The following is a 26,183-nucleotide window of genomic DNA, read 5'->3' as shown; positions in this document are numbered from 1 at the left end:
AATGGGTAGAGATTGGCGGTCTCCTGTGAACCTGTTCTTCAGCTGATGCATTCCTTTGAACTTCTGCTCTTTCGGGATGAGAAAGGAGGAGAACTTAGTTTGAAAAAATAAATTATTCAAATGAGTGTTGTGTGCAACAAGAGCATAACTTTTTGAACCTCAATAAATAGGTGTCTGTGAGCGTGCGCATGTCAGTGTTCATATTTAATCTGCATTAAATGAACTCACTAACTAATGAAATATGTAACGGGAATGAGCAGATGAAATTAAACACAAACACATATTGTGCAAAAGTTATTCCACCCTGCCGCCTCTAAATCCTGGTGTATAAACAACTAGTTACTCTGTTCCCAGCTATACCTCAGTGCAAGATCTGACTCTGTTTTGAACTAATTACAACAACCACAGCTGCCAACGAGCACTACTTTACACTAAATGTTCCTCATTTCTTAACTTGTTGATCACAGTGTCTCACATTATTTCCAGTATATTTCAAAGTCAAAAATTACTCTTTGGATTTAAAATTTCCCAGAGCTTTTATTTGAACTCTTTTCTTAGATATTTTCAGTATAATAGAAAACTACCAAACAAACAAACCAACCTCAAGCTACAAAACACATAATAGACTTAAAGTAGAACTTGCATCATCCTGATTTAGCTCACAGTAAATCTTTTTCACTGGATTTGGCAAACAGTCCATCCCTGAAGTGAAGCTTGATCATTCAACTCCAGTCTCAACAGCCACCTTCTAATAAAAAGACCAAATTTTGCATCCAAAATTCGACAATGACTGATGAAGTTTGTCTTTGAATTAGATTTATAAAATTGGAGGACTCCAGAACTCTTAAGATATAACAATGTCCAAATAATCTTACACCCATTTAATTTATGTAGCTAGTTGCATTAACATTAGCTTTCTGTCACCAATTTTCCTTATTTTTATCAAAGCCTTGTTTGTAAGCTCCATGGTTTCATCCCACTTGTTTTTCTCGGGGCTTGTGTATGTCACCAAGTTCTCAGTATACTGCAAGACTGACTTCAAAAACCTATGAGACATAAAACCAAAGAAGAAAAACTCATTAAAGGATTTAAAAAGGAAAAAGAAATAAAGAAAAGTACCTCAATGCCTGATTTAAAGTGGCTAATGTCTGCAAATTTCCAAATCTCCTCAGGATGATCAATACACTACGGCTTCTTCTACTTTGGCAAGGAAACCACTCCCTAGTTCTCACAGTAAGAGGTGATGATTTTCAGAGCTGCAGTTAAACACTGCCATAGAAAGAACGCGGTGATAAAACATGTGACAATTTTCCCCAAATGGCTTCCTTTCCTTTCTCAGTCAAATGTTTCACAATGCCTAGGATATCCAACCAGCTGTTAACTGACACTCGAGGAGTAAAACCACCAACATATTAAATACAGCTTTTATGTACTAATATTTTTTGAGTGTGTGATCATTTTCTAAGGAAGAGTCTAATAAAAATGGAAAATTTGAATAACTGGACCATATATTTTTAACTAAGTTATTTTAGCTCTTGAGTGAACATTGTCTGAGATATTACGATGACTACAATGACAGAAAGAGGGATGACAATCTACTAAAAGCCATGCTGTTCCTTTTTTTTTTTTCTCTACACGATTTATACTACAGATCAAAAAGGAATGTGTACAACTTCCTATTTTCATAAAACCTAATATACTCACTTCAGATACTGCTGGTAATCAAAAGGATTCTTCTCACAAACCCAATGAATGTTGACTAGTTCCAGAGTAATCAACACTAAGACAAGCCGCAACACTGGAGACAAGAATTTAATGCTAGAAATAAGCAAAAATATTTTAAATAAACAAACTAAACCCAAATTAAATTGAAATTAGTAATATAAAAAAATTCTTCAGAATTTTGCATAGGTCCTCAATAGCTGGATATTGCACAGTTTGGGGGGTGGGAGGGGGAAGACTATGAAAAGTCCTTCAGCAAAAAGCAGAGCAAATACCAAACCTATAAACAAAGACCATAAATTAGGAAACCTCTAAAAGAGTAAAAGAGAGAAGCACATATAGTTAAGATTCCAAAGAAAACCTCACCAGCACCCATTACTTCATAAAGTGGAGTTCAACTGAATTCCAAATATGTATCGTCAGTTTTAAGTTATGCTTCTTAAATAATATGGTTAACATTTTTATGAAGAGAACCCGGCCAAGATTACAATATTTATAGTTTTCCCAGTTTTTAAAGTGCATTCATAAATTCATTCTGAATAGGAACAAAACTAATGGAATACGAAACAATCTCTCTTCTTGTGTAAAGATGCTGCCCCAGATATAACGATAAAAAGCAGCAGAACTAAAGTAGGTAGAGCTTTGAAATCTGTTTAACCTATTGCATTCAGATAAAACTTGAATGGCATTTACACACTTAAACAGGAAAAACTAGCAACTAAAAAATATAACCTAATGTTGAAATGGTACTTTTATGTGAAAGCTTATGATTTACAGTGAAGAAATCTAGCAGTGCTAAATGAAACGGTTAACAAGAACACGTGAACACTGTTGACTTTGAACTTGTAAGGCAAACCACCGAACGCCAGCACCAGCAGCACACAGCCACTCTCTCGTAAACATAACCACAAAGTAAAGAAAACCCACCAGCCAACCTGTTTAACATCCGAAGATAGTTATGCCTCTGGCGAGAGCGTAGAGTCTTGTTCATCCGCTGTTTGTATCTCAACTCAGTGCTGGCAATAACTTGTTCAGACACTTGATGGCACTGCGCGCTTATTTTACGGAGTACCACCAATATTTCCAGAACGGGTCGCGGAGAATAAAGTGTGCAAATACGCCTATCACAAAGTTCAATCAGCAGCCTCCAAAACAGGAAAGAATTGTTATTTTCAATCTTTTGTTAGCTGGGTTTAACATGAGATATATTTCACGTTCGGTGTGGTTTGATTCATAATGTTTTAACTCAGAAAGCCTGGAAACAGATTACTCTCACCTCATGACTGAAAAAAAGCAAGGATCTACTTAGTACGGGCAGTGATTGTGTTCTCTATCACTGTACTGAATATAAAGGCAAAACTGCTGATGCTGAATACGTTTCCCATTTCAGATCAAAGATACACAACCACAATAAACAAAACTGCCTGGCTGAAATGATGCACTGAACACAACAAGTCACAGCAGGGTTGTGGTTGAAGCCTCCCACCATAGCTCAGTTCACAACCAATTAACATCCACCATAATAAAACTCACTCAAACAAATGGTATTTATTAGTACTTTAATTAGTGTGTGGTCTTTCTTCTGGGCCGAACAAGAAGCAGACTTAACATTTCATAAAATGCAGGTGGTGAGGCCATTGTTTCCATCTACAGTGGATTATGCTTTGTTGAAGCACCCAAATATCTTTCTGCTGTCACATTCTAACCTGCTAACCTGATGTGTCACACACCACTCTAAACAGTGGTTGGAAATGTTTCTTAATCTCCTTCATGCTCAAATTATCTCTGAGACAGCAAAACACTAAATGAATAAAAGCCATGAAGGCAGAACACTCTAAAAATGGTTTAACACTTCAGTAATTAGACTTCTTTTTCATAAGCGAGAAAAGTGCAGATTGATGGGTAGGAAGCAGAAAGCACACATGCTACATAAGTAAAGCAACAGGTAAAGTCCTCTTTGCACTATCCCGCCCACGCCTAATGCGTTTGATCGGGAGAGTATTGCGCCAATGTATTCACTCAGTCACGAGACTCTTAAGACTGCTACAAGAGTGCCAATTAAAAGTCAAATGGTTTTGATCATTATTCCAAGTCAGATATAATTGGAACTAACATACCACCAAGTCTGACAAGAAGTCTAACAAGATATCTTCTATTTCAGAATCTTGATGCCAAAGCATGTAAGAACAGAACTCTGTAGCAGCATATTGTTATTTCAAATGCCACGCACAGCTGTGATACCAAGCACATTGAAACAGATTTTGGATGCAGTTTTAGCACACGAAACAGATTAAAACCAACTTAATCTACTCAGTACATAAATATTGAAAACATTTTGCCTCCCCAGTCTGAAAGAAAAATCATTATTTTTTCACGCTAATTTCCAAGAAAAATCTCTACCGTAATAATGTCCCAAATCTACAATGTCTTGTCTGCATTGAAAGATGACGTTCAGCTGCATTCTTCAGATTTTTAGATTAAATCAGAAGCAACATTAGGAAAGTGCATGCAACATTTCAATCATCCTAAAGCCAGGGAAATGAGTAACTTATGTTTGAGAGTTCTTGTGTTGGGCTGCATGTAGAAGCTGGCAGCGGGAACTGGGAGGCATCAAACTCACCTCTCTGTTAGGACGCTGTTGATTGGATCATCTGTACTACAGCAATTCTGGGGCATATATTGCTGCAACCGAGATATCATTTCAGATATCATCAAAATTAAAGTACTAGCTTCAGCATTTCCTTCCAACCTTAAAAACAAAAGAAAAAAAACTAAGATTTGAGATGATAAAACTGTGTAGTACTTTTGTTTCTCAAACGGCATATATCAAGATAAAGATTTTTTGGACAGCGGCGCATTCAATGTCCACTCTCTGATATCATGGTTCTTTTCCCTCTGCCTTATAAGCATCATTTTCTTTCTCCAACCAAAATCAATCTTTTCTCAGCCCCAGCAGTCTTCTGAACCCCTCTTAATCCTCCATTCACCAAAATCCTGCAGCATATTGAGTATGTTCCAGATGCACTGAATTTTTACCTCTCAGCTCTAAACAAGTACCATTTCCTCCAGTGATATTACTGACTTCCTCCTTTTCAAATGACAAGAGAATGTTACATTCTTTTTCTAAGTAATATCTCATGTAAAGTCTTCCACTGATTTGGTTACCAAGTCCTTTTCAGCACATGCAATTATTTTCTGTTTTACACCTGGTGAGCCATCTTTTGTTTTTACTTTGATGGACTCAAGCTCTAGTTTAACTTCCTAACAGCTCCTTCAGCACCTCTCCAGAAACAGAATATGGAGTCACTAACACCTTTGTATGTTTCAGATGTTCTCATTCCCTTCAGATTATAGTTTATAGTCTTTATAGTATCTGTACTGATGTGTATAGCACGATGAAGCTAAAAAGAACAAAGGGATCTTCTCATACCCCTCTGGTGTCTATCATCTTCCTAGTAACGTCTTTGAAGAGACCTTACACCATCTCAAATCCCATTTTTCGTAACTATTTTGAGAGACATCATCTTTTTTAATAGCATATACATACCCTTTAATTGTTTGAATGTGTTCCTCAGGTGCTGTTGGCAATTTGGGCCATAAGTGAATGCTCTTCATACATGCCAGCACCTCAAAATTTATATAATGAAAAATGTTACATGAAGTGGAGCCTTTAACAACAGGACAACACATTTTACCTTTCTTAGTGGCAATTTTAGAAAACACTACAACAGGTAGTAACTAACTTCTTCAGTAGCTGTAATTGTGTAAGCCAACACGAATTGTTAAGGTTCATGTCAGATCAGAAAGTCCTGATATACACTTTCATACTAAAACATCACCTGAATAAACTAATTTACTATTTTTCTTCCATTTTTTTAATATAAAAGATTAACTAACATGATTTTTGTAACATACCATTTGAATGCTGTCGAAAATGGAAAGTACTAAGCATGCCTACTGCAATCTCAAATCAATACAGGAACATCTTCAAGCAGTTCAGCAATTCATAAACTGACTAGCAGAGAACTACCACGACACTTGAAACCAGATTTTGCTACGGTGACAGACTCTGAATCAGCTGGCTTTCATACAACAAAAACCTTAGTTATAGCCCAATCCAAGATTCCTAGATACTTGCCCAGACTGTTCCTGACATAAGAAAGCACAAGGAGATTAAGAAAACTACAGAACAGCAAACATTCACGTAAGAATGAAGCTATTCAGTGATCTAGAGCTCAAACACAGCACCAATTGCTTCAACAGGAGTGTATGTGGTTACAGCTCATTTTAGCAACTGTAAATTGTGAAAGATAAAACTGAAAAGCTCATTAAAAAAAAAAGAAGAAAAAAGTAAGATTTTAACTTCTTAGGACAATCAAAGCATGAAGACACCAATTAGATCAATTTTAAGGATTCACAATTTTAAGGACCGAAATGCTTTCACAGTTGGAAGTACCTACCTGTTTCTTGAGTCGGGAAATTGGGTGAAATCGAGAACGGTAGCAACTTGCACAGTTCATCAGTGGTTTTATGACCATGTGTTCCTGATTTACAAAATCATAGACAATACACAACAGTTTCTTTAAACTGTCCTAATCATATGCAGACCTAGACTTGTACTTAATTTTATGCAAGCCACCTATAGCACTGAAGTCAGTAAAGACTTCCAAATGTCTGAGGGCTGAAAGCAGTAATCAGCACAGTGAGTGTTTAAAGCTTTATTTCTTTGACACATTTTAACTACGAAACCTGACAGCAGTTGACATAAAAGCAACCAAGTATTCTCTTAACGCAGCAGCACGCAACATATCTTGAGAAAATAAAAAGAGCTGCAATTAATAAATGGAAGATTTATCTCACAGGTTGCTGAATGATATCGAAAGAAGTAATCCCAAATATTAACAGGAAATTGGAGGGAGCAAATATAGTAACTGTTAATGTTGAGAAACATGTATTGCTAGACAAAAGGTGTTCATAAATTCACAGTATAGAGGGTGGATAGAGTTCACACCTGCATTAGTGAGCCAGCATTATTTATAGTGTCTCAGAGAAAGAAAATCTCAAATATTACATACCTCGGTGGCTGAGCTACAGATACTCTACATACCCTTCAGATAACTCAGCAGATAAACAGGCTAGGTATCGATCCAATTCGACAAATAAAATTAAGTGAAGTCACTATAATTTAGAGATCAGCCATGTGAATAAAGAGTGGTTAAGCAACCAAATTAAGGTACAGTAAGAAAAGGTAATTTTTTAGAAAACTTTGTGTACTTATTTCACTACAAAACTAGAAAAAAATATACTTCCACAATGTTTTACTTGGAGGAATACTTCATTTCCACAAAAAGATGCTGTCAAGAAAGATTCAGTCATAAGACTCTCTAAAATCAGATTTGGCATCCAAAGCAACAGGAAAAAAATCTTCTGAGAGCGTAATATTGAAACCTACCTTAAAAGCAAACATATCCTCATCTGAGAATCTGCAGAGAAGAGTAATTGCAAATGCAACTATCTGATTAGCTACTTCTCTGGGAAATGCTTCTAGATTGACCTCTCCATGGCTTAACCGATCTCTTACACGTGGACCCTCCTGGTGGTTCAAGAAATCCCAAAGAAATTCCTGTGGAAACATATGCCACATGTATAGAATTCTATTCTTTGTGTATTCACATAAAATAGAATATGTTCAGCATACAGATTACCTCTGAAAGATAAGTATGTGATCATGTCTATAAAAAAGGGCAAACTCGCCCACCTTGGCAGCTTCTGAGGAAATTCAAAACTAACATATGTGCTATTTTGTGAGAGGTAACAAGAGATTTCCTTGAGCTTTGCGTCCCAAGTCCTCCACAGCCCCACTGCCTCTGACACCAGGACAATAAACTCAGGTCTCCCCTACAGTCTCAAAAGGCCTCTAAATTCAACATGCCTAGTTTTCACGTTCACTATCTGTTTGGGTGGCAAGATGCAGGATGTGCTCTGGTAGGTTTGCAGCTCTGTTTTTGTGCCAGCTGCCCAGGTAGCTGGTGTAAGATGCGTCCCAGGAGCAGTCAGAAATAAGTTTTTTTTTTTCCCCTGTGTAAAGCATCAGTTTTCTTTCTGCTCCTTTCAGCTGATCTTCAGCAGTCTAAAGACAAATATCCCTGAGACTTCTATATTTAAGAAAGAAAGACAGTCTTACATCCTAACTCAATATAGCTTGTCAGGTACAACCTTGTATCCTTCACAATGAAAAAGTGTAACAAGCTTCTGCTTCTAAGCTGCTGGAGGTAAGCTGTGTGAAATAAATGACTATTAGCCATGATCATAAATATATTACTAAATTTAAAAACAAACAACAACTAGAAAACAAACCAAAAAGCCAAAAAGCTTTCAAAACACTTGCCATGGCAGGTTCCTCAAGAACTGCAGGAAGCTGGTTGACTTCTTCATTACCCAAATGCTTTGCTAGCATCTAGAAAAAGTAATTTGAGTAGAAACTTACTATAGAAAACCAAACAATCAAAGAAAAAAACCCACCAAGTTAATTAGTTTCCCTAATTTTAAGCAATTACTTCTGCCACTCAAGAATCAATGTGCCTATTTACTCCTGAACAGACCATTTGAGATAATTCAAGAGAATTGTAAAATTGAGGATTTCTGCTTGCAGTGTTTATTTTTATTTATTTTTAATAACTGAACCTAGGAAAAATGACAGCATGTTGGTTTCTGTGAGATGAAGAATTTAAAGATAAAAACATTTAGAAGAAATTAAAGTCTGTGCATTAAAATTTGTATTAATTTTGACATTTTTTGGTGGATTCCAAATTTAACATATTTACTGACCACCATCTAAATTTTGCAAAAAATGTAGAAATAATGTCTTATCCAGCACAAGAAAGTGCTTTCTGGTCTCTAGCAATGGGAAACACGAATGTGCTTAAATTGTGACATTGAAATATATTTTAAAAAGTAAAAAAAAATCACAAGTACCTCATCAAAAGTGGTGTAGAGAGCAGAAGGCTAGAACAAAAGAAAATTAATCATTTAATTTTCAAACGAGAACAATTAACTAGACATGTATACCCAACTTATATTTATTCATTTTCATGAGGTGCATGAATAGCAAAAAAAAAAAAAAAGCCTTACAAATGAAAAAGGGAATGCTGGATTTAGTGTCAAGTTTTTAAAAATAAATATAACATCATCTGCTTTCCACCCTAAACTACTCTTTCCAAACACTAACCTTCAAGTACTTTTTCATATCTCTTGTACTGGCAGACATCTTTACACACACAAAAAAAAACCCCAACTCTACTGGAAGCCTTTTAATAATGTTCTGAAATTGATTGAAAACCTTTTGGGTACAATCTGTAAATGTTTAGACACTACACCTCTAGAATATTTTGCAAATATTGCTAGCACTAAATCATAATTGACTTTAGACAGATATTTTACCTCAGCTGTTAGCAATCGATTTGGACATTTATTAATTGTAGTGAAGAGCAATCTAAGTCCAGCTTCCAGCTGAGGAAGTAAGAGAATCACACAGTCAGCGTACCTGAAAAAAATAATTCTGCCTTGTAAATATAATCCAAATGGAAAGCAGAGCTACCTCAGAGTCACACTCCCAGGCCAAACAACCCAGCCCAAAACTCCTTTGCAATGTACTTCGTAAATGAACAATAAACGACCACCTGTGCCCAAAAGACGCTGACCACCAAATCCAAATCAGCTCAGAGACGAGAACAACTTGCAAAAAGGAGGAGCATGTGAGAGGAAAACAAAACAAAGCACTTGTTTGTTTGTTTTAACACAACATGTTAATATCTGAAGATTTGTTTCCACTTGCTTTGTAAAGCTCTCCTTTTTGGCTTTGGTTGCAGTGGTTCTTTTTAGGTTTCAAAATATAGTTTAAAATCCTAGCTGGCACAAAATAGAAGTATTAAGTCCACAAACTTTCTGAGAGACCACTGTAACAATGCATAGCTATATGTTGTTAAGCAACAGGTTTAGCAAAAACTGTGGAATCTACAAACGCTGCTATTATTCTATAAATACAGAATCACGGAATGGTTTAGGTCGGAAGGGACCTTTGTCATTTAGTCCAACCCCCTGCAATGAGCAGGGACAGCTTCAACTAGGTCAGGTTGCTCAGAGCCCCGTCCAGCCTGGCCTTGAGTGTTCCCAGGGATGGGGCATCGACCACCTCTCTGGGCAACAAGTTCCAGCGCTTCACCACCCTTATTATAAAAGATTTTTTCCTTATAGCCACTCTATATCTACTCTCCTTTAGTTTAAAAAAATGCATATAGAATGTATTCTTTCTATGTTTTATTAAAGATAATGATTAAAATATAAATCTACTGTTACCTGCTTTGCTTGAAAGCTGTTAAAGCAGCCGTCCAAAATGGGAACATTGGTTTTAATACAAAACCAGACAGTTTTACAAGCTCTTCAGCTACGCAAAGTGTTTCATGATTAAGATCTGCAAGTTAGCAAAACAACATTGATAAACCATATACAATCTATGGTTTACTAACTCATTCTTAATATTTACTGAAAATGTAAGATTATTTCAGCATTTGTAAAGGGAGACTTAAAAGTTATCCAATTTATTTTAACTATGGAAGTTCAACGGTAATCATATTTAAGATCAGAAACTGAGTTTGTGACATTGCATTTTTAGTGACAACATAAAATTGCAGAGTAAAAATAGTTAAAAAGTCATGGCTGCTTTTTACTGAGACTAAAAGATGACACAGCAACTGGACCTAGCTTCTGTTTAGATGTTCTCCACCTGCTTCAAATACTTGAAAGAAGTGTAATGTATATATTAATCACTTTAATTTTGTAAGAATCAGCACAGTAGTATGAGCATTTGAACAGTAGCAGATTGCTCCTGCTTCATCAATTTTCTGTGATGACATTTAGCATAATAAATTAATACTTCATACTTCAATGATACCATTTAATGAAACTCACACTTATGAATTCACATAATAAACATGCAAGAGAAAGCTTAAAATGGCAAATGCAATTTGATTCCAGTAGGTGTTTTTTCAAAGCAAATCAACAGCTACAGGATTTATATTACATGATGACTGCAATGTTATCAGCTTGATTTGGTTCCCAAAAGCCCTGTCTCAGTTCCGTGAACAGATGTTCCACTGGCAAATTGATCACATAGCACAATCTGACCACGACCACCACCGACACCAAGATTCCCATAGGCTGTTGTTGGTTTAAAAATAGTAGGAATAAACCAAACAAGGTCTGTAGCCAGGGAGAGGTTAAGATTTTAATCTGACACTTCAGGTCCTTCCCTGAGAAAAGCCCCACTGTACTGAAGATGTGTCACCACCCTTCCCTGCAAGGTGCAGGGCACTCCTGCTGGGACCCCTGCAGCTGAAACCCACTCATTCTGGAATGAATTAGGTTTTGTAAAGCAAAGTAGATGACTGTTACACGAAAGGAAAAAACCGGAATGTTGAGTTGAAGTCTTTTAGAAGCAGTAACCATACACGTTTCAATGTGCTGCAATTATTTTAGAATGCAGTATTTTTTTATTCAATATTAGTGGAACTGCCTCCATATTCAAAAACTGTCCTACAAGCATGATTGATTCATCTAATGACAGCGTATATGGGTATCTTAGTTAAGATTCAATCTTAGAACTGTAGAAAATGCATTATTTTCAACTGCCCTTTCAGACAAGGAAACAATTACAAATATAGCATAATAAAAACTTGCTAACGGTTAAATACTTGCCTGGAAATACATCAAGCTCCTCTAAGCTAAAGAAGATCACATAAGGTCGATGTACTAAAACACATTTAGTTTGTCGAAGATATGTCTGTAACAACTGACCCAATCCTGCAGTTAAAAAAAGCAGCATAGCACAATATCTAGAGAGAATACCATAATATATTAGAAAAACGTATACAATTAAATCTTTTGCAGAGAATCAACATTTATGTGCTGGGGACAAAGGTTTATCTGCTCTTCAAAGAACGCCCAACCCCTACCCTCCCCCATCTCATTTGAGTATAGACACTTAATAATTAATTGCCTTCACAAACATGAAAAAAACAAAGTAGAATTAGGAAAAAAGCATCACTGTATTCTATATTATCTGCTGTTGCTCCTCCTCCTCCCCCATTCCTCCGCTTTTGGTTCTGAGTTATTCCTGGCTGCCCTGACAGGCAAGGAACTGGGTTTCAAAAAAAGACCTTAAGCTTCCCTCCTCTTCCTGCTAGTAAAAAAACCACCAGTCCTAAAACTGACGGGCTTTATAATGGCTGAAGCATTCTATGGAAACCCCTTTCCAAAAGAAGCGGTGGCAGCAGGGGAAAACTGTCAGGATACCACCAGAGGCCTTTGGACATTTTTAGGGTTTTAAAAATTGTTTTCAGTAAGAGCAGTAAGTTTTACTAATGGCTTTTCAAGCACTCTCAGGTCTGACTGGTAAGAAAATGAGATTCTTTTTGGTAACTTACTTTGCAGGGATTTCTTGTGGGGATGCAAACCCATGCCACAAAACATTACGAAGATTCAGACCATTCGGAGATCCAATGAATACCCTCAGTACATTCATCTAATTAATAAACAAAGTGATTACTGCATGAGGAAATCTATTATTGATGACCTTATATCTTTCCCTGACAGAAAATTTCAGAAGTTACTGAGAAATTACAATGTCTACTGTCAAGACAACTGGCCACAGCTTGTCGCAGTAACAGCAACTCACTATTTCAGTTCCCTGTATTCTCTAAAATGAAATCTTTCAGCTTACTTGTACATGCTCTAGAACATAACACGGGAAGAGCCAAATTAGTTATTAGACATTCCAAACAGTTACGACAGGCAGACAAATGAGATCAAGTTAAGCTCTTGCATCTTGTAGTATAAACCTACAATAATTTACAATATTATTAACAATATTATGTTATTAGAAATTAACATAAAAAAAAGAATTTGCATTCAGAGCTGTATTCGCAGCTCAAACAAAAAGGGAAACTTTGTTGTTTTTTTTTTAACTGTAAGAATTGAACTATTCCACATGCCATCAAAATTCAGGAAATAATCCTTAAAGCACTACCAGTCTGGCTAACAATACAAACTCCTACAGATCATACCCAACATTTTGTCCTAACAAAGAATTTACATTCGTAAAGCTGTATGACAAAGACCACCTACTCTGTTTACACAAGACCGTAAATGCCATCAGAATTTTGTTTTTATTAATTTTTTGCACACGGGATGAACAAATTAGTTTCCACTATTCTGAAAAATTCTAGTGTTGTAAATTTTGTAAAGCACCTTACTACAGGGGTGGTGAAGGGGAACACAGCTGTTCAGAAACAGCCGGTGCAAGATGTGTATTTTCAAGTAGCGCAGCTCAGAAAGAGGCAGACAAGTCTGCAGCTCGCTCACCTCCTTGACAGATATGTGAAACTTCACCTATGTAGGTTTTTCGTGTAGAAAAGCAAATAAGCATTTATAAGCTTGCCTTAAAAAATATTCCCATTTACAATATTCACTATTTTTGCCATCTATACCCCAGACTGAAACATGTATAAAATGAAAAATTTTCCAATATATTACAGAATTTTCAAACTCTTCTTCAGTGCAAGCAAAGGCTATCTTGGAAACCTGACAGTTGGCAAGAAGAAAACCAGTTCAGTATATATTACTTATTTCAAAACTAGGCACTTACTACAGCTCGTCCAAAGACAACTGCAAGCTGCTCAGAAGCAAGCAAGTCTCTTAGAAGGAAAGGGCAATCTTTACCAATCAGTAAATATACCTGTTTTAAAAAAACAAAACAGATAACACCAGTAATTCAGTATATTTCTTTGTATTTCAAACATACAACTCGACTATTTCACCCAATAACCATTTTCATTATTGTAAAAACACTAATTGAACAAAACCCACCAAATCCTTAAAAAGACTTGAAATTCTGTAATTTCATGACAAATTAAAACTTACAGAACATATCAGGAAAGAGTACCTATGCTACCTAACGTTCCCATAGTTCGGCTTTTCACAGTGTCTGTACACATCTCTCCCCCCAAAAAAAACCAGGAAAGCACAACAAGAACACATAATTAAGGGAATAAACCCTACCCAGGACACCATACTTCATCTTACCCTAGAAATCTATAGGGTCTGTCATTGTTAAAGGCGGATTTGTCACCCGGTGTGCAATGAGTCAATAATCACACACTAAGGAGAGACATTGCTGACTTATTTCAGGATTGTGCAATCCCGGGTGCTTCGCTTTTCGGGCAGCAAGGAGACTTGTGGTTTCTCTTCTGATTCTGGCTTATATTTTATCCTAGTTGGGCAATCTTAGCATCTCTAGTCTCAACTGTTATGAAGCCTTCCATTCCATATGTTCTCCCTGATGGTTTTTTCCAATCTTTGGCAATTTTTCATTACTTCATCACCCCCCATATTTGGGCAAAACTGGTTTGTCTAGGTGTGAATTAACCCATTGTTCTTTCTCTGGCATTTCCTTCTCCACGGAGGTTTAACAACCAGCTATTTTATCTTATCTGTGGGCAATATATCCCAGCAGCAAAGCCTCTTAAAACAGCTGCTGTTCCCTTCTCCCTAACCTGCATGCCCCAAGTAGTGGTGGATCTGTTTGGGTGGTCATGCAGTGAAGCAGATCAAGGAACTGATCCATCTGAAAACCAAACATGGGGGTAGGGAAAAAAGGTGGAAAGTTACCTGGACAAGTTCATCAATCTAGCTTGCTACTAGCCCTTAAAATATTTGCACTCACATAACATACAGAATCATAGAATCATTAAGGTTGGGAAAGACCTCTAGGATCATCAAGTCTAACCACCAGCCCAACACCACCAGGCCTCCTGAACCATGCCCTGAAATGCCACATCTTTTAAATACCCCCAGGGATGGTGACTCCCCCATCTCTCTGCGCAGCCTGTGACAATGCCTGACCACTCCTTCAGTGAAGAAATTTTCCCTAATATCCAATCTAAACCTCCCCTGGCACAGCTTGAAGCCATTTCCTCTCATTCTATCACTAGTGACTTGGGAGCAGAGACCAACACCCCCCTCACTCCAGCCCCTCTCAGGCAGCTGCAGAGAGCGAGAAGGGCTCCCCTCAGCCTCCCCTTCTCCAGGCTAAACCCCCCCATCCCCCTCAGCCGCCCCCCAGCACACTTGTGCTCCAGACCCTGCCCCAGCCCCGCTGCCCTTCTCTGGACACGCTCCAGCCCCTCCAGGCCCTTCTTGTCCCGAGGGGCCCAAACCTGAGCCCAGCATTCGAGGTGGGGCCTCCCCAGGGCCGAGCACAGGGGCCCCATCCCTGCCCGGCTCCTGCTGGCCACACCAGGGCTGACACAAGCCCGGGGGCTGGTGGCCTCCTTGGCCACCCGGGCACTGCTGGCTCATGCCCAGCCGGCTGTCAGCCAGCACCCCAGGGCCTTCTCCGCCGGGCACTTTCCTGCCCCTCTGCCCCAGGCCTGGGGCGTTGCCTGGGGTTGGTGTGACCCAAGGGCAGGACCCAGCACTTGGCCTTGTATACCAGCAAACAAGGCAGGTGGCTTCAAAGATTACTAAACAAACTTAAGCAATGCTACCACCAAATGTTGAACCACAGCCTAATTCACGTTCCATCAAAAAGGATTCACAATACAAGTTTCTTAATACCAGTCAGAATTCCTACGCCTAAGTCACATCACGTGTGCGCTCCTTGCCTCATGCTGGTCATGGAACTCCTGCAGTATTGCTCCTTAAACTTAAGAAGATTGCATACTTTTACTAACCGCTACAGGGTAAAGGAAAGAGGGAATGCGTTAATAAGACAAATGTTCAGGACTACAAGATGGATCCCAGCTCCATCCAGCTGATCAGTTAGGTCTAGAATTTAAGTTGTTAGCTGACTTCTAGATGTTTTTGTAGCACAAGACTCATGTCAAAGCATTTAAACAGATGTACGCTCTGCGAACAGAGCTCTAAGGAAAGACGTTACCTAGCAGCCCATTTCCAGCAGCACGGTCCTGCCTCTCCTCACAAAAGTTACTACACCATCAGATCTTCTGTGGAAGGTATGTTGCGCTCTGTTTCGGTTCAATAAATCAGAGTAACAAAGACCTACCATTATGTACGCTGATTAAGCAAACTTTGCTCTTTTTTCATGAAATTGCTTAGTAACAGCACTCACACAAGCAACTCTACCAGCACAGGTGAAGGAGCACCAGATGTTTCCATTAGCACAACTGGATCCAGAAGAGAACACCTCTCCAACTCAAAATGAAGCTGGGCTATTTGTATACTACTACAGTACGGGGTAACTTCACTTCTTCAGCATGCCAGAGCTCTTCAGGAGCCAAGAGCTCATTCCCATCTCATACAGCCAAATCTGCAACAGACTCCACATGTTGATACTTACATCACCCAAGGCTCGCTCCAAGCACGAAGTTAGTTTCATTAAGCCAAGAGCAACTTCTGTAGTTTGTGTATATTGTAGAACATCAAATACTTCAAGAAATAACTGTATGACCGGGGAGATGAAGAATGTTGCGTTAAATATACAGAAGGAAAAAAACAAAATGCCAAAAGCACACAGAAACCTAAATATTCCTCTGGGCTAGTTGCTATGCAAATGTAGAGAGAAGACCATGCCAAGGAGATAAAACTGTCGATGCCTGCAAAGAAACTGCCCTAAAGCACCTCTTGTATTTTCAGCCACAATGTATCTAGTGCCTTATATCTATAAAAACTATAAACAAAAACTTTACAAAGTAAAACTTGGTATTAAGCACAGATGATTAGAAAACACAATCCTACCATCTTAGGTCAGAAGAAGTCCAAAGCACCTCATGTCCTCTTTGTGATAATTTATACACAATCTGATTACAAAGTCAGGAAAATTAGAAGCAACTACACGTCAGAGAAAGACGATTAGTTACAAATTCTAAGTGTTTTGGTTTATTGATATCTCTTGTGAGTTCTTACATTAAACTTCCACAAAGGGCTCATGACAAAATACAAACCGTCAACAGATATGTCCATACCTCTGTGTAGTTTGTCCAGCGGAACCATAATGCGTACTGGCTTACAAATTGCTCCTTGGTCAGAGATTTGAAGTGCAAATTAACCGATTCACATACAGGTCCTAATGATCGTATGCTTTTGATATAATCCACACTTTGATCTTAAATTGAAAAACAGAAGGTGATTACAGGACCCAACTTCCCAAAGGTCCAATATTTTAATACTCAGTAAAACCTGCTACACCTTATGTACATATTTAGTACAGAGAATTTTATCCGGACTATTTTAGCATGGTTAGTACACTACAATTTACTGTCCAAAAGACCACATGGTAAGATACAGAAAAGTGCAGTGTGAAGCCAGGCAATACAAAGTACCTTCTCCAAATTAAAAAAAAAAAAAGAAAAAACTTAATGCAAGAAAATACAGAAGCAAAGAGGATCATTCTCTTCTGGTTTTGTTGAAATTGGAATAAGCAACAAAAATACAATAATAATAATAATAAATCCACATAGCTAAGCTGGAAGCTAGTGTGGGCTCAGAGAGCTCAGTCAAGGTACACCACTTACACCCTTTAAAGAACGCAGATGGATGTGGTACCTTACAGAGCAGTATCACTGCTCCTCTTCGGTGGGACACTTTTATAGGAAAATAAATGCTGCTGATTTACAGAAAGATACTGCTTGAGGCATAAACACATATCTGGAAATTATTAACAGAGCTTGTGTGATGCAATTTGTCAAATTAAAATTCAATGAGTTCATCAGGGCATAAATACTTTATTTTGGTGAAAAACCAATTATAAACTGTTCTACATACAGAAGGGAAACCAAACAGTACTTCTGTACGATCTAAAGTTGGGGAAACAAAACCAGAAGCAACAGTAGGACTACTGATGGCCCCAGAGTGTTTTAAATTTACTGCAAAAAGAATATAAAGAAGGCAGGAAAAAAGCAATTATGAGGTAGCAGAGAAGCTGGGAACCAAGATGAACGAGGAAGCAAAGAAGTAGCTACTTATGCAGCACAGATTACATGAATCTTAGGAGCCAGCAATAACCAAATACCAAACACGGACGAAAAATTTAAAGCTCCTTGTAGATATGAAGTGTATGCACTCTAATCCGGAGCAAAGCTAACGCTGTACTGTAATAAAATATTATAACTAAGCTAGGATTGCTATGAACTGTGCTGAGGTTCTGCGTCATTCTTAAATGTGCTGCAGCTGGTAAAAACCAACCTGATTCAAGGTAACACACATGCTCTGTAACAGCTTGCCAACGTACTTCACCATCTTCAGACAAAATACTATTAATATCATAGGTTCCTTTTTCCTCAAATCCAAGTTTGCAAATCATGTAATGCACAGGTGGAGAAAGACAAGTAGTGACTGAGCCTGGCAACGCCATCTAGAACACACGAAAAAGTCCTTGCGTTGAGAAAGTGCAGGAGAACAGAGAAAATTATTATTAAAGCATACCCATAAGCACAGATACACAGACAGTAACACAGCATCTGTGAACAAGTTAAGTTTTGCAACACACCCTTCATCTATGCATATGGTGAAAGAACTCTCTGAGCAGAACCGCCGTGTGGAAAACCGAGGGGACGGAGGAGGGGAAGAACTGCTCTATTTGCATAATGCCAGGATGGTGTGTTTCTGAATGGTTCTACTCAACCAAGACAGGCTGAAGCAAAAGATCTCAGTTTATGTGTACATTCTGCCTCATCTCTGAGCTTGCAGGAAAACTGATGTTACTTCAAGTAAAACCAAGGGCCTTAGGCCTTATGACCAGCAATATCATTGGCGGGGGGGGGGAACATGAATTCTGTGTGAACTGTTAGCAACGGTAGAACAATCTAAGCATAAATGTTATCTGCAGATTAGCCTAAACAGAAAGACGGTCTGATTCAGAAGCAGACGTAAAAGGAATATGCTTCTGATTTAGCAAAAAAGTCACGCTTCCCCAGTAATCAAACAGACAAGAAATTGTTTGAAAATAAAGATCACAACAAATAAAAAGAGATTACATCAGAGTTAAATTAAAAAAAAAAATCCTCTTTAATTAGGTGGTGGAATTGACAGTCACAGTACATAATTACTGAATTCATGGCTTCAGGGAGACTACATATTTATAGGGGTAACAGCACAGAGCAAGTCAGACAGTTTCTATAACAAACCGGTATAAGGTGCCATCAGGAGTAGCCTGTCCGCTTTAAAAAAAAAAAAAATAATCTAAAACGTTCATAAAACACACGATTCAGTCCTGCACCTTATTTTGCAGCACGCCCTGTGTCACTGTCAGAGGCAGGAGGCCGGAGCAGGACTTGAACCGCTACAGCCACCCTTTGCTGCCTAGAACTGGCCAGGCGAGGAGCCGGCAGCTGGATCTCGCAGGGAGGCTCCGTGACCCGGGCCCGGCTTCCCGCTGGCGGCAGCGCCTCGCCGCCCCCGCCCGGCCAGCACACACCGGCGCCTCCCCGGGGCCGGCAGGGCGAGGGCGGCGGCGGCAACCCCCGGCCCAGAGCCCCCCTCACGCCACGGAAGCCGCCGCCCCGCACCCGCCATGCCGACCCGCTGCTGTTACCTCCGGTACTGCCGGACTCCGCCCACTCTTGCGTCACGACGCTCCGTTAGCGCGCGGCGTCACGCCTGGCTCGCGCGGGAAGAGCCCCACCCTGGCACGGGGCTGCGCCACGCCGCCGAGCGCGAAGGCGGCGTCTCCTCGCGGCCCGTCGCCGGGAGCGGGAGGGGAGGGGGCCGCGCCCTCCCGCCCCCCCCCCGGGGGAAGCGGCCCTGGGGCCGCAAGCCATGGAGAAGCTCTCCAAGACGCCGCAAGTCGCCGCCGCCACCCCGGAGGGAGGAAAGCGGCGTCAAGGCCTGTTGGATAAAGACAGCGTGAGCGGCCACCTGGGCGGGGGCGGGATGGCGGCCCCGTGGCGGGCTTAGCTGCTTGGGGGCTGGTGCCGGCGGCGCCCCCCGGCTCCGGGGTGGGGGTGGGGAACGGGGGTGAGGGCGGCGTTAACGGCCGTAACGGCGGCGCCGCGCGCCTGTCACGTGGCCTTGCCTGAGGCGGGGGCGGCAGCCCGGGGCTGGAGCGCCTCCGCTGGCGGGGGAGGGATGGGGCTGGGGCCCGGAGGAAGGGCGTGCGTCGCCCCCCCACCCCCCCCTTCTGGTGAGACCCTCCCTGCAGTGCTGCGCCCAGCTCGGGGCTCCTCAGCACAAGAACATGGACCTGTCGGAGCGGGGCCAGAGGGGGCACAGAAATGCTCCGAGGGCTGGAGCCCCCCTGCTGCGAGGCCGGGCTGGGAGAGCTGGGGTTGTTCAGCCTGGGGAAGAGAAGGCTGCAGGGAGACCTTATTGCGGCCTTTCAGTGCTTAAAGGGGGGCTGTAGAAAGGGTGGGGGCAACCTCTTTAGCAAGGGCTGCTGTAACAGGACAAGGGGTGGTGGTTTGAAACTAAAGGAGGGCAGATTTAGACCAGATATAAGGAAAATATCTTTTTTTACAATGAGGGTGGTGAAACACTGCCCAGGTTGCCCAGAGAGGTGGGAGATGCCCCATCCCTGGAAACATTCACGGTCAGGTTGGATGGGGCTCTGAGCAACCTGATCTAGTTGAAGCTGACCCTGCTCATTGCAGGGGGGTTGGACTGGATGGGCTCTAAAGGTCACTTCCAGCCCAAACCATTCTGTGGCCATACCATGTGTGAAAGAATGCGGGCCTCGGTGCGTGTTTAAAAGGTGAGTGCAATCTTGTGAAAGCCTGTTTCAGAAATGCTGTTCCTATCAGGTTTACATCCCATCTGGGATAGCCCATCCCCTTTCTGCTTGGTCAGAGGCCACGTTCGTGTCCACCTCACAGCTGGTGTGCCACCTTTGGCATTGGGAGGTGAAGTTGTTAAAGCCTGTGAAGGTAAAAAGAAGGCAAGGGTTGTCCTTCCTTTGGTAGTGCAGTCCTTCCGACTTGGGGTACTACTGTAAGTTCTCTAAGTTAGGAGAAGGTGTGCCCTCTTTTGAAGAAATAAGAACTGTTTCTGTAAATTTAAAGCAACTATTTGTTGTTAAAACAGACTTATTAACCAACAGCATTTCTTTCAATTATCAAAACCTTTCTTCTCTCAGCATACTCACTTCCATATGTCCAAGGTTTAGCCAACGTAATGGAGTCAGGTAACAACAACAGGCTTATGTATAGTCAAAGGCAAAGTTGGCTCTTCAGTTTTTGAGTGTGCTTCATGGAGGATGTAAATATTATATAGAAATGTAATCACAACATTGTGCTAAAACTTGCAATTCCAGTATTTGTGTTGTTAAATACAGAAGTAGGTTTGTTTATTAATTGATTGGGTAGAGATACCAGTAAGGTTTTTGGTTGCCTCATGAGCAAATGGCTTCTTGCACATGAGGAATTGATTATGAAAACTTCTGTCACTAATAATAGCAGTTAAACTTGTAAGTAACAGCACTGTTAGAAGCCACGTGCTATAGACATGAATTTCCTTCCACCTGTAATGGTACAGGCTGAAGATGTGACTCATGCTGAACCGTGTTAGCAAAGAATTGCTGTTTGGATTATGACCTTTTTGATGGGTTCATTTCGGCTGACACAGATTGGGATGCTCATTTGGGCAGCTGAGATGGTGGACTTGAGGTGCTTTTTATTCTGTTAGAGGACCTGTGATGAGCAGGTAGGGGCTATAGTCTTTATATACCTGAGTTTCAGTTAGAAGATGATGAGAGTCTGCAGCTTAGGTGCAAATGTGTTTGCTCTGTGCATTTTTAGTGTAGCATGAGTACTGTTCAGAGTTTGCATTGTTGGCACGGCACTAACAAGCACCTGCAGCCAGTTTGCACTAGGGCCACCAACATCACTGGTTTTTAACAGAATTATCTAACAGTAAGGAACCAGAGGGGAGAGAGGGTAATGCCCACAGTGTTGACAGGGCTAACGTGGAAATGATTTCATAGAGAAGAAACTGCATTGCTTCCCTTATGTTTAAACTCCTCTGACTGAAAGATTTGTGAGACCTGGAGTAGTGCATCTTTTCAAGTGATTCTCACTAGACTTTTATATTATTCATAAGCGCATTTTTTTCTATACTACTTGGCTGTAAGCCTTGCACTGTGGTGTTAGGTCACCTTCCTGCTCTTTTGTGCTCCTCTGAGAAGGAGCTGATGATTTTCTCTCAGCAAAGTTTGAGCTGTAGTCAGGAAGTGGAGCAAGGGGCAGAAGAGTCAACAAACTTGAAAGTGGCTAGTCAGGAGGTATGGAATACCACTGTCTGTAGCATTTGTTCAATCTCAGTCATTCCGTGTGCTTTCTGTCTCTGCCTTGTTACCATCTTACAGTTCTGTTTTAAGCGAGCCATGGAGGACAGCAGGTGACATCTGTTGTGTGCCATCATCCGACTTGCTGCTTGCATTCACAGAGGGCACAATTTTGTTGTGTGTGTTGAAGAGAATGATAGTACATAGGCTGGATGGGGAGAAAACTTGGATCTTCAGAGTTCTGATGACAAATAAAAAGAAGTACTACTACTTTGAAGTTACAAGCAAAATTACAAAGCTTGCAAAATGGAGCTTGTTTGTCCTTTTTTTATTAATGAGCAAATTAAGTCATTAATACGTAAGGCATTTATTTAGTAGCTTCACAAGGACTGAGGACAAGTAAAATTATGTAGTAAAAAATAAACAGGGTATATATTTTGGGTTTTGTGTAGGCGGTTTGAATAAAAAACTTGAAGCTGTGGTTAACAGTCTCGACACATATGTTAATATCTCTGAGTTTCTGCTTGGAAAAGGGAACAGATTCAGAGTGCTAGTACGGTGTGTCTGACTGAAGTTAAAATTGAGCAGAAGCTAACCACTGTTCTCTCTTTTTTCAGTCAAAGCAGTAGTGTCAAAACAGCCAGAAGATACCCATTTTCTAGCTTTTTTGCTTTTTTTGGTGACATATTCCTAGACTAACTGTTTTTTTTTTTTCCCACTTAACTGCACACCATGAAGTATTAGTTAGAGACTGTTAAATGCTAAAATATTGACACGTCATGTGGATTTTATTTATTATTTTGCACAGACAAAAGGAAAAAGGACACAACCAAATTACGAAGCTTCGGGTGTGGCTCCAGTGGAAGAAGAGTGTTCTGGTGATTCAATGAAAGCTAAGCTGTTGGCATTCAAAGCTAATAGGGCAAAGATAAAATATGCTAATACATACAGACTGGAGTCACATAACAGATTTCGGGATTATTTAGTAAGAGACAAAGCTCAAGTGATACTAATGGTATAGTATATTTTTAAGCTAATTGTTTAATTTTATTGCGAAGTAGCTTGCCTTGCAAAGTTTATGTTAATGGAACGGTGTAAATTGCATAAACTTACATAAGCAGGAGTCTTTGCACGCCTCGAGTTTTGGTGCACAAATATAATGCGAATATGCTCCGATTTGCTAAGGGCAGAGGCCCCCTGCAAGGTCGCCAATGAGCACGTGCTGTTAAGATGGAGCTGAAGCTTCTTAAACTCTTACCCATTTCAGAGTTAAATGGAGCTACGGCACAGTGCAAAGTACCCTAATCTGCAGAATATCCAGTTTTCCAAAGATCCTGACCTTCATTTGTAGCATTCTGCTCCTTCCATTAGTTCTACTAATGTCACATAAAAATGTATGTGGTGTCTGTGACAGTCTGACTGACACATATAAAACTCAAGCAAAAATGAAGGAGACCGGCTGAGATAATACGTTGATGTTAGTGATACCTTGAATAGGTATAACGGACTCCTGGAACTGCTGTCTGGAAGGCGTGCCTTGGATATTTGGAACTGGTAACTGTAATTGGTAACTGTAGCGCTGTTTTCCAGTGAACCGAGCCCAAACGGTGGAGGAGAATACACTCCTGTTTGTTAAACGGAGGTTGGCTGGATGTGTTTCTCACTTTCAAAAAATAGAGTAAAAATAGCGCAGCTTTTGCTGTTTGAGAGCATCACCTATATTGACTATTCTACTCATTAGTTCTTCTAATGTTCTCGTAATGGAAACGACTGTAAAAGTTTGGTGTTGTTTTTTTTTTTTTTTTTGCAAAGGGCTGCCAGGATGAAAACTAAAATCTTTCAAAATTGTTTTTGATAGAGTAAACTTCAACAAGCCAAATACGATGGAGTTTCTAGTCCCTCCTTGTGTGCTTCAATCTCAGAAGAAATATTAACGGCTGTGAAGGAACTGGACTTTGACCGTTACAAGTACGTGGTATCGGTACTAATTGTGGAAAAGGCAGGCCAGGCAATGCATGTGAGCAAACATATTATTCATAATATCTTTTGCAAATTGAAAATAATGTTATCTCCTGGGTGTTCATCCGCATTCTGCAGCTTAACTAGTTTGAGGTGGTCTTGAAGCCTGTGGGTTCTTTTTTTGGGAGAAGTCAGTTTAAGGTGCTGCTGTGATTCTACCCAACTCTGAGAAGGCTGTGGTCTTTGAGTTCAGTAACGGTGGCAAGCAGCCCATGCTGCTCTTCCCCATCAACCAGTTATTGCTGCTGGGTGTTGCGCCAGTACAGTTGCATGACTGCAGTCAATTTTCTTTCTCCACCGTTTGGTTTGTTTGATCTCCAGTTGGGTCGCCGCATTCGGCGCAAAATGCTGTGCAGTTGTAGTGTGGGGTGACGTGGAAAGGAACGGCTGGGGAGGAGAGAGGATGGACACTGTTTCAACTGTAGCTGCCACCAAACATGCTCCTGGGACTGCAAATCACCATTAGTGATCTGAACTTGGCACACCCAAAGACTTCTAGACTTTTCCTGTGTTTTATATAAATTACAGGTACTTCAAGCTCCTGTTGGCATTCAGAACACTTGCAGTGTCTTGCCGAGTGTCAGAGCACTTCTATTTAGGAGTGTTCCTCATCAGCTCTTAAAACCTGATGAAACTGTAACTGTTTTTAGTGGGTTATGTGAAACAGTGTTTGAAGTGTTGTCAGCCTCAGTAATGAAGCCAGCGAGGGGCCTGCGTTTACCTCCCCTTCAGGTGCTGCCTCAGCACGCCGCCTCTCAGGTTGTACTTTGGCTGCGGAGCCGTGGGTTAAAACGAATTGCTGAAATGGTCCGAGTTAACCTTTTTTTTCCTCCCGAGGAATATGTTTATTCCAGCAGTCAATTCACATGTGTTAGCTTTTAAAACAGTTTTATAAAAAAATCTGAGCGCCAAGTAAATGGTCCTGAGCAGACTGGAATAAGCTGGAGGTGGAGGAGAGGGGGACGTGACTTCTTAGTTGTCTGTGTTCCCCAAACGAATGTCTGTTCATGTTGCTTTTGAAGGGCTGCTGATGCGGCACCCCAAAGGACTAACTGCTGGGAGAGAACTGCTTTTTTGGTGTAGAGATTTTTGGATCTATCGGGCTGGAAGCTTTACGGTGAAGCAAGAACGTGTATTTTAACAATGAATAGGGCTTGTTCATTTTCACTGTGATTTTTGCAGTTGTTACTACTTGTAACTCTCGTAATGCCATGATATCCGTATTGATATAACGCTGCATGTTCTTTTAAAAAAAAAAAAACCAACACAACATAAGAACTGTGCTGTTTATAGATTCACAAACAGCTTTTTCTTTTCTTTCCTTTAGGTTGCCAGCAGATGTGTCTGGGATGTTCAAAGAGACACTTGGGTTTCAGCTAAATGTGAAACTGAAACATTTATTGCACTGGCGTTGGTAATGGCTTGTTATTACGAGTAATAATCTAAAACCTACACCCGGTTTTGCGCAGCGCGTTACGTGGTATATTTGAAAACTTTCAGAATGTCATTATTTTAGTACTGATTTTTGTCCTGATCCTCTTGGCACATCAAAATTGACACGTAGTTGAGATAATTTTGCTCGTTTTTCTGTTTAAAAAAAAAAAACCCAATCAAAAAAAAAACCCGCTTTTGAAATGTGTATGGTTGAGTACATATGGGCTTCATCTGTCATAATGCTCTGCTGTGGAAGTTGAAGCAGCTGGTATAAGGCCAAACTTTGCAAAATTTTGAACGTTGCTTGTCTGTTGCATGCCTGGAGCCAGTAAAAAAATGTTTACAGTAAATTGCAGGTACCGGTGATCTTAAAAGTATGCTCTTTGTAAGAAAAGGCAGTGCTCAGGTTTTTTTCCTAGTTGCATCTCTGGCGAAATGCGTCTGTAGAACCCTTAGATATTCGTGCAAATTTCCAGTCGTTTGTCTTGAATGCAGTCTGAGTTGATCCCATTACATACCAGCTGTGTTCGGGCTGGTGGCAAAGTTGAGTTTGATCATTTCGGTTGAGTGGCTTCTGACAGCAACGGCGAGAGGGCGGCGGGGTCAGTAACGAGGCTATTGATGACTGGTCTGGAATGGGCAGGGATTTAGAAAATAAGGCTCTGCCAGATCTGTGAAGTGCATAGACACCTGCTTTTGGAACTGCCGTGTGCGGAGATGG

General features: G+C 40.5%; 2 protein-coding genes across 4 annotated transcripts; one reads left to right on the top strand and one right to left on the bottom strand.

The window, feature by feature from the left end:
- ERMARD (ER membrane associated RNA degradation) lies at positions 1–19,359 on the bottom strand. 2 transcript variants are annotated; one of them, XM_064445629.1, is made up of 18 exons: positions 19,328–19,359; positions 17,980–18,148; positions 16,761–16,900; positions 16,136–16,237; positions 13,424–13,513; positions 12,204–12,301; positions 11,476–11,612; positions 10,078–10,192; positions 9,163–9,265; positions 8,698–8,727; positions 8,111–8,179; positions 7,175–7,345; positions 6,183–6,266; positions 5,270–5,349; positions 4,343–4,471; positions 2,658–2,867; positions 1,705–1,818; positions 1–1,046 (listed from the first exon to the last, which is right to left on the bottom strand). In XM_064445629.1, the coding sequence occupies exons 2-18, from the start codon at positions 18,146–18,148 to the stop codon at positions 887–889; spliced, it is 2,001 nt and encodes a 666-aa protein (XP_064301699.1). In that variant the 5' UTR covers positions 19,328–19,359; the 3' UTR covers positions 1–886. The 2 variants fall into 2 exon arrangements, 1 of the variants encoding a protein (XP_064301699.1); XR_010371933.1 differs by having other exon boundaries at positions 949–1,046; positions 2,650–2,867.
- DYNLT2 (dynein light chain Tctex-type 2) lies at positions 19,035–25,999 on the top strand. 2 transcript variants are annotated; one of them, XM_064445636.1, is made up of 4 exons: positions 19,035–19,638; positions 22,818–23,024; positions 23,868–23,977; positions 25,356–25,999. In XM_064445636.1, exons 1-4 carry the CDS (start codon positions 19,552–19,554, stop codon positions 25,444–25,446), a joined length of 495 nt encoding a protein of 164 aa, XP_064301706.1. In that variant the 5' UTR covers positions 19,035–19,551; the 3' UTR covers positions 25,447–25,999. The 2 variants fall into 2 exon arrangements, with proteins under 2 accessions (XP_064301706.1, XP_064301705.1); XM_064445635.1 differs by having other exon boundaries at positions 23,868–24,026.
- The last annotated feature ends 184 nt before the right edge of the window (positions 26,000–26,183 follow it).

Source organism: Phalacrocorax carbo, chromosome 3 (genome assembly GCF_963921805.1).
Source record: "Phalacrocorax carbo chromosome 3, bPhaCar2.1, whole genome shotgun sequence".
In the NCBI taxonomy this organism is placed as follows: Eukaryota; Metazoa; Chordata; class Aves; order Suliformes; family Phalacrocoracidae; genus Phalacrocorax; species Phalacrocorax carbo.
This window is presented reverse-complemented; position numbering and strand designations above follow the sequence as displayed.